Source organism: Nymphaea colorata, chromosome 3, assembly GCF_008831285.2.
Source record: "Nymphaea colorata isolate Beijing-Zhang1983 chromosome 3, ASM883128v2, whole genome shotgun sequence".
Classification (NCBI taxonomy): Eukaryota; Viridiplantae; Streptophyta; class Magnoliopsida; order Nymphaeales; family Nymphaeaceae; genus Nymphaea; species Nymphaea colorata.
This window is the reverse complement of record NC_045140.1, coordinates 27,653,233-27,661,911: the sequence shown is the minus strand read 5'-3', so window position 1 is coordinate 27,661,911 and position 8,679 is coordinate 27,653,233. Positions and strand designations below refer to the sequence as shown.

The 8,679-nt window shown below is 39.4% G+C and overlaps 1 protein-coding gene across 1 annotated transcript; it reads right to left on the bottom strand.

Moving 5' to 3' along the window:
• Positions 1–3,379: 3,379 nt before the first annotated feature.
• LOC116251516 (uncharacterized) lies at positions 3,380–7,552 on the bottom strand. The gene is made up of 5 exons (XM_031625836.2): positions 7,079–7,552; positions 5,715–6,623; positions 4,588–4,673; positions 4,218–4,367; positions 3,380–3,566 (listed from the first exon to the last, which is right to left on the bottom strand). The coding sequence occupies exons 1-5, from the start codon at positions 7,412–7,414 to the stop codon at positions 3,422–3,424; spliced, it is 1,626 nt and encodes a 541-aa protein (XP_031481696.1). The 5' UTR covers positions 7,415–7,552; the 3' UTR covers positions 3,380–3,421.
• Positions 7,553–8,679: the final 1,127 nt, after the last annotated feature.

Below are 8,679 nucleotides of genomic sequence, written 5' to 3'. Positions count from 1 at the left end.
TTGTGTGCTTTGATCAGGAGAAACGTTTGATGCTTCTTTGCACAAGACCCTAGCACCAAATATAAAATGTATGACCTGCAAAAACACAAGAAATTAATGAAATGGATACTCATAAGATGCAACATCTGGAAATGCTAAATGTGGATGACGATGCCTCCATCATAAAAACAATGGGACGTCAATGGCTATTGCTTAGAAGCCAGAAACCATTTATCGGTTTAGTGGCTTCAACCAGATTCACAGAGCTTAGGAAATATTCACATACAGAAAAAAACATAATGACAGATAAAGAAAAGAAAAAAATGAAAAATACTTGTTTAGCTATTAGAGAATTTACACAGGTTCTCTGTTTGAGCTCATCAATTTTCATGCTCCAACAACTTTGCAAGCTACGTTTACTTTAGCAGAATTTCCTTTTTCTGTTTTGTTCTTCTTTTCCTCTGTCCTTTCCATTTCTGTTCCTTGTTTTGGGTTGGCATCTGTTAGCTGCAAAATGGAAGTCCACCTTTACTTTTATTTTGAGCCATTGTCGTGTGTCAATCAGGTGATAGGTAAAGATACACATAAATTTCAATAGTAAAAGTGTGGTAGGTGAAGATTCATACTTTCAATAGGCACTAAAGTACAGTTGTCAATATAAATATCAGTTGCTTGTTTTATAAAAAGATTAAGAGGATCAGACTCTATCAGTCATGTTGAATCGGGGCAAATTAGGCCTGCTTTTAGATCTTATATATTTTTGAATAGTAGATGGGAAACCAATTTAAAGCAATTCAAAATTTCCAAAAGGTAAAGAAGATAACCTCACGTCTCATGAAGGGGCCGATGCAATATGTATCTGTTGATCATTCGGCCTGATACTGCCCGGGATCGATAGAGCGTAAAGAGGTTCAACTATTTTGCAGCTAGGAGATTGGGGAGATGTGAGGAGAAGTGACTTCTAATCTCATGGAAACTAAATCTATATGGTTAATTTCTCATTAAGTTCAAATGTTTCTCCTAATCTTTTCTATCGAGAAAATCATGCAGATTATACGAAACCATGTGATACGGCTCGACTTAATAGTTTTTCAGTAGGAGTACTTACGTTTGTTCTTATTATTCTGATATTTTCAGGAATGTTAAGAAGAAGAATATTGTGTTTTTAGAACACATGTTTCTATAGTACATGCATTATGAATACCAAGTTCTTGTTTCAAAAAACATACCGTCTCCAACAATCAAACACATAATCATATAATCTTCCCTCAAAGAATGCGGCATTCTTACCCAACTTTATTAAGAACAGAATGTTCTTTTTACTACATGCCCTTTAATAATGGGAACAGAAGATGAGAGAAGTGTTTATGCTAACATAATAATAAATGACTTTATGATGCCCTGAGAAAAAAATGGCATAACTAGTGAAAGAAAGAGAGGTAAAACCATCTCGTGGTCTGTAAATTATGAAGAACTGTGAAAAAAGATTAGTAATCGATTATCACAAATACATATGATATTTTCAAAATATTTCGATATGATCAACAACTTAAAGCTAACCATGAGATTTTCAAAATGTCGGGAAAAAAAATCATGAAACCGTACTAACATACTCCAGAAAGACTTTCAATTTTCAAAGTTCCCTTTTTGTATGATTGATTGACCATATGGCCTTTTTCTTTTGCTTCTTGCTGTAATTTTTTAAAGGTACTTGCACTTGAGTTGTTTCCTTGTGTTTTTGCAGGAAGTATGCTGAGAAGCCGATCATGGCATAACCTTTTTCTTCTTGTATCTGTCATTTAAATTTTACAGAAAACATTATCGAGAAAATCCGAAACTGTCCTTAAAGTTACAACCCTTGGTCTTTATTGCTATTCTGTAGAAATGATGACTTCATCACAATGAGCACTGGGGATCGACTCCCCTTGTTGCGTGTTGCAAATAGCTTCATCAACATATTGATTTTCATTTCAGAAACGTGAATCGTATCTTCTGTGAAATTTTTGTTGTGCTGCTACAGGTTCGTCTGCCACCTGTTTTTGAGCTGTAGAGGTGATACTGCTTATTTTGTTTGCATGCGCGGAATCTCCTCATGCAATGCGTCCCCGTTTTTTGCTGTACATATATTCGAGCCTAACTCCCATCAATTCCGATTGGAATATATTTATTTTTTATTACCAAGCTTGGGTTAGGCAGTCTCACACCAGAAAAAGGAAAATGGAAGCCAAAGTCACTGAATCTTTTTTTGGATCACAGAGCTACCCAAATGGTTTGTCTTGCTGATCTTGCTCTGGCAGTAACAGTTGGTGCCCGTTTGAATGATAAGGGCCAAAACTCAGTTTAACCAGATCTGTGGAAAGGACCACAGGCTTGTTTAGGTTCTAAACCCACGTTAAAATTTAGTGTTAATATCAATCTAGCTTCAGAAACACTTATTTTGATACTAAAATCAGGCTGTCCTTAATTTTAGTGTCGTCCAAACAGGCCATACATTAAATTATTCTAGTGATTGCCTGCGCTGGATATGTAGCCAATGAATACTGGCTAAAGTAAATCTTGAAAAGAGGAACAGTTGCAAAAAATATATCTGGCTGTTTCTCAGTCACTTCACCAGACGAAAAATAGGTATTACCATGACTGGTGGGAAAATATTTATATAATGAATTACAAATAAGGTGCTTCGTTGCCTCCATTTTCAGCTGGATTCTGGCCGGAGCTGGCCAGAACAGCCGGACACCCACCATGACCATCAGGACAGGTGATGCCGTTTTGTCAATTGGCGCTTGGAGCAAGTAGCGGGAGACCGCACTAATACGTCCTTCGAGGAAAGCCAACGCACCGATACTGTAGTGGATCATAACAATATATAAATACAGAGAAAAGAAGCAGCAAAAGGGTACTAGTAGAGGTCATAAATATGATGACCCTGCTGCAGCTGCTGCTGATGGCAGTATCGTGAATGGCAGAGATCAATTTTACCAAGCACTGTCTGTAAGTGGAATTAACTTCGATACATGGGAATTCTGGCTCATATCCTCAATAAGACTGAGTGTTTCATAATCTCTGCTATTCACAGTGTAGTTATACTACTAGCATTTACCAATATATTCAGGTGGTTGCACTGTTAAAGATGCCACCTGCAGCAAACAAGGTTCCATTAAGTTATTAACTACATCTAACACTGATGTGATCAGAGAAGAGAACTACACTTGCCCAGAGCTGGCATTCCCTATAAAAGATCTGAGATCCTTCTTTTCCGCCTTGTTTCTATATTCCTTCTCAAAGTATTCAACTTTCAGCTACTTTGACTAATGATGAAGAGGTCACTTGCAACGAAACACACTTTTGGTTAAAATAACCAACATTTTAGTACCAAAGAGAATGTGAAAAAGGACCAAGAAGTCATAAAGTAACATTTTATTATACCATAAAAGAATAATGCTTATACAAATTTCTTGCACCAACTTACAAGACTAGATAGCTTTGGTACAACCACATCTCGGACAAACAATCTCTTCTTCCTTGCCTCTTCAAGGTCAAGAGTTCTATATGCAAGTGCCATTAAGTACATTGCCGGATGGAGCCTCCTGTACATGGTTAAAACCATAAGAAAAAACAAAAGGATGTCTACTAATTCATCACTAAAATTTCTTTAGATAGGTTCCATTCATTTCTGTGCCACATTTGGTAGCTTTGGTAGCAAAATCCAAACGCAGCCTGATGCTAACCGGTACTAATTACCAACAAGCAGTTCCTTGTTCTCGGTTAGCTTTGTTTTCAGCATTTCTTTGTTCAAATAGAATCAACTTAGCGTGTGAGTACATATATGAAGCAGGATGGTGAGAGTTATCAAACTTAATTCCAACCGATTTTAAAAGGTCAACAACCAAAGTAACTGTAGATTGAAATGGAAATTAATAAGAAAATTATTGCATAAATCTGGCCCTATAAATATTAGCCCGGGAAAAGGGCTTCTGAAGTATGGCCATATGAGATGAGAAATGCATAAATTACTATTTACTGCGAAGAAGAAAAGATTATCTAGGTAAGGATCCCAATTTCATGGCAATGAAACTGCAACAAAGCCAAAAGAAAATTTCCTGGAAATCAGACACACTGTAACATTTTATCTGCATTGCAACAAAGCCAGAAAAGAATTTCCTGGAAAAGGAAAAGAACTTCTCAATAACAAGCAATTTTCACAGCTTATTCTTTTATATTCTCCTGAAGGAACTAACCTTTCAGTTTTATTATCCATGTAAGGATCCTGAATGTCATCCCACTGCCTTTTAGATGCAACCATTCTTCCTTTCTTATCTCGTCCAAATGTTTCAACATACCAACCACCAATATTGTGCATACCACAACGTGGTTCAAACAGCCAAAACCTGGAAATGAAGTCATAAAGCCTTTAAGAAATGCATACATCTGACAACTACAATTAAAAAAAAAACATAAACATGAAACCTATTTATTTTGCATCTGAGGTACTTCGGTTGAGTGACTAGTGAAATAGCTTTACACTCAATATGTGTCTTGGCTGTGATGAGTTGATGGATAATTCCAATAGCCTCACAGGAATAAATTTAAAGCACCAATTAAATTTACCTGCTGGAAGGTAATTGCGCTCGCCGACATCTGCATTCACAAGATGAAACGCGATCACCAACCTGATACCAATGCATGTGCTTCACCTGTGCAAACTTTATACATATTAACAATGATGGATTCAACCCGGACAAATAATATTATAATGGAAGACCAAGAGTTCCTATGAAAACAATAATCTGAAACACTTCAAAGAGAAGAACCTGCAGATTCCTATACCTCACATGTTCTTTCACTAATCCACAAAACAAGAGCATTGGCGAGCAAGATCCCCCGGCTTATAGGAGCTAAGGGTGCTCTACATGCTAAAACCACCAAGACAAAGTTGAGCAGGCATAACAATACAAATGTCCATATACAGTCAACATTTTATGTACACAAAAGAATACATGGATATAAGTGTAGATGGAACATATATGTCCAGAATGTAAAACTCATTTTTATTTAAATGTTACACTTCAGTTACATAATGAGTACGAATAACATACTGCATGCAAAAGTGAATAGAGAGTCCATGTTCCGGTATGAGTAAGTTATTCATCGTAGCCAACATCAGCGGCACCAAATCCTGTAAAGTTTCGACTCGATCTATAGTCCAACTACACCAACAAGTAAGCAGACTACTAGTCCTTTGTTCCTGTCATGGATAATACACTCTGAATCTACTAAGTACTAATGACAGAACTAGGAGAAAAATTTTACAAGTTAGACATCAATGGCACCAAACCCTGTAAAGTTTCGACTCGATCTATAGTCCAACTACACCAACAAGTAGGCAGACTACTAGTCCTTTGTTTCTGTCATGGATAATACACCCTGAATCTACTAAGTACTAATGACAGAACTAGGAGAACAGTTTTACAAGTTAGGCCAGGGAAAAAAAAAAAAAAAAAAACTGTGATTGTCATTTCCACTCTAAACCATTGTTAGTGACCGAAACATTGCTAAGAAATGCACAGGCAATCCTCCCAAAACGATCCATTGTCTTGATCTAAGGAAAGTTCCTATCCTTTCAGAGGGGCAGTGAGAGACAGAACACGATATAAAGATGGATGCCTCAAGTTACAGGTATCCACACAGTTAAAGAAGATAAAGTATCAGACTCTCAGAGGAGGAGAGATACTAACCCACATTGTCCTGTGTTTGATGATGACATGGGTTTTTCTACCATTGCAATCATAGACAGAGCATAAACCTTCGTGTGGGCTAGTTCCCAATCCAGTGATTGTACCTAGCAGAATCTTGGAGTCTGCTGGAGTAGCTGAAACAGATGCCGAGCTGTAGTCATCATGATTATGATAATGTCTATACAGGAATACATTTATGCAGTCATCAGAGCCTTCTGTTGGCAAGTCTCCATGAGGCTGGCTGGGAGGAACTCTTGTTGCAGTTGCAATGATATTGCCTGCAATATGCAACTCTACATCTTTATATGCATCAGGTTTATCAACTTCATGTTCATCATTCAGCATAAGCTGTTTTGCCAGGTTGCCATGTACTGAAGGTTCAGCTTCCACAAAATAACGATGTGCAGAGTAATCAGCGGACAAACTCATATCCTCGCTGGGTTTTTGAACTTTAGCAGCCGCAGACGGCAGAGCAGATAGTCTTTCAACTGATAGCTCGGGAAGCTCATTGACAATCTGGACAAATCCAAAGAGAAGGCGCCCTGAGACCAGGTGCAGCACCTCTGCAGTTTCTTCTCCACACCTTTCCTCTGCTTCAAAACACTCTGGCAGAAGATCCAGGGACTCGATATGCGGACCAAAATACGCTTTTCTAATAGCTGAATAAAGTTCGCCCTCTAGTTGCTCCAAGTAGCTAGAACCCACCACAATATCTTCGGACAAGATGTCATGAATCGCGAGACGGTAACGTTTTAACCACTCCACCACTTCTATCTGCCCCGATTCTGTGACATGGTCATCATACACGTGCACTGTTGAAACTCTCGAAGATCTCCTTTGAAGTGATGGCTTCTTCTTAGATAACAAATAAATGTCGTAGTGAGCCCTTCTTTCAGCGTCTGACAGAATCTGCACACCTCACATATAAAGAGTCGCTTTAGCCCGCCTTTACTTTCATTGACGCAGATGCTGGCAACAAGATCAGATTGAATTTCGTCTAGCCCCACAAACAGAGCAAGAAATGTAACGTAAACGCCGCTCAAGTTTTGGTTGGCAGAACCTTTTGAGGGAGAATGGAAAAGGAATTACTGAAATGGACTAATAAAATTAACCAAATCCTTCTTTCGGGCAAGCGATTTCAGTCCTTTTCCGGTCGATGGACAATTCCTAGAACTTATTCAATTATTTTGTAAGTTCGGATGCACTTTGCGTACTTATCAAGTGGGATTATCAGGGAAATTGCATTGTATTCAGTATTTCATAACACAGTTTCTCGTTGTCCCAATATATCTCGACGATCGGGTGCATTAGCATAAACCCACATGGGTTCCGAGCGGTGGAGTGAGAAGACTAAGTCGTGGTACCTCATAAGCCGCAACAATTTGAAGAAACCTTTGAGTGGCAGCCGAATCTGCACGGAATTGGAGGTCAGGATGGGTTTCCTTCGCTAGTTTTCGGAATGACGCCTTGATCTCGGCGGAGCTGCAAGTTGAGGCAACCCCAAGAACCTGGTAAGCGTCCTCCTTTCCTGAGAAGTCTGCCGTCCAACACCCGCTGCCGCCACCATCGCTTTTGTTACAGAATCTCCTTGTGCCTCCTGGAACGGAAGACGGCCACGGTAATTCTACCGGTCTGTCCTTGGGAAGCTCGGGGGCGCCACAGGCATCAACTGTAGAAGCCTCGGCGAACTTAGGCGCCATGACAGAAAGCCGCGGGGTGCTGCACGCTCCACCAAGCTGGTCCTACCTTATGGAGGAATTTCTCCCGAACTTCCCGGTCCTCTGCGATCAATCTCTTGTCGCGACCAAATATCTCTCGCTCGCGTCCGGATGACATGGACTCGCCCTGTACCTCGCGTGCACACTTCGTTGTACGTTTCTTCGAATTGTGTCATGGTTCAGTTCCTAGATGGTGGGAACAATTTGCGTCTCATTTTCCTTAGTTGATAATGTCTGGTAATTAAGTGAGAATATAATTTTGCATAAAGGTTTCAACGAAAGAATATAGATGAAACAAGTCTACATTGGGTAAGTCTCAGCGAACCATGACATTTTTATGGTTCAAGCAAAATTCACACTGTTGGTTTGAAAGATTTCTTTACACATTTGAGGTTTAGTTACAATCAGGAAGTGCGCATGTTGCCTTAAGGGAGTTTCGTGAATTAGCAGATTAGCCACGGGTACTGCAGCCCAAAGTAGTGGATCATCATATCCTCAAACACCTTTTGAAAACAAGAAGCTCGTCACTTCTCTCGTAGGTGAGCATGAGGTTTTTCCATCATGCAAACCAGAACCGAAATTCCTTTCCTTCTCTTTCTCCTGAGAGTTCAAAGCTACATCGGTATCAGGAGGTGAGACAGTTGTATGCTTTATTTTGTATGTAAAGCTCTACCCTCTTTCTGATATAGGAGCATAACCCCACAACTGGTCAAATTGGGAACACACCACACATTGAGGTATGAACCTTGGGGCACTCGAGACTTCTCTTAAAAACACAAAAAGCTTTGAAAGAATTTGTTTCTTCTATTTAGTACTATACTCTAAGGGGTTTGACATTAATAACAATATGTTACTGTTTCATCCATCTCCCTAATAAGTATGACAGGTTTATGGAACACTTTTTAAAGTGTCCAATGAATCTCACCCAAACCAATTTTTAGGTAAGACACATAGAACAGTAACATAATATTATGTTACTGTTCCCAGACATTTGACAAGGGATAACACAGTGTCATGAATTTATCTAAAAAACTAGGGCAAATTTATGAGATACAATGCAGGGTGTCATGTTTGTGACACATTTCTTGAAACACTGTGCTGGTATTCCTGTTGCCAACGGCCGCTAGTATTCCCGTTGCCAACGGCCGCTAGTATTCCCGTTGCCAACGGCTCCTAAGAGGACATTTGTGCAAAACACTCATGGACAACGAGCCAACGCAAGCAGGGAATGTACAAAGCGGTTCCCT

Bases quoted from the DNA above. Each gene is read 5' to 3' on its own strand.
- LOC116251516 (XM_031625836.2), bottom strand. From the start codon at position 7,414: ATGGCGCCTAAGTTCGCCGAGGCTTCTACAGTTGATGCCTGTGGCGCC. The intron at 6,624-7,078 runs GTACCACGACTT...TGAGGTGTGCAG, and splicing joins AAATTGTTGCGGCTTATGAG to ATTCTGTCAGACGCTGAAAG. The intron at 3,567-4,217 runs GTTAGTTCCTTC...AACCATGTACAG, and splicing joins ATGGATAATAAAACTGAAAG to GAGGCTCCATCCGGCAATGT.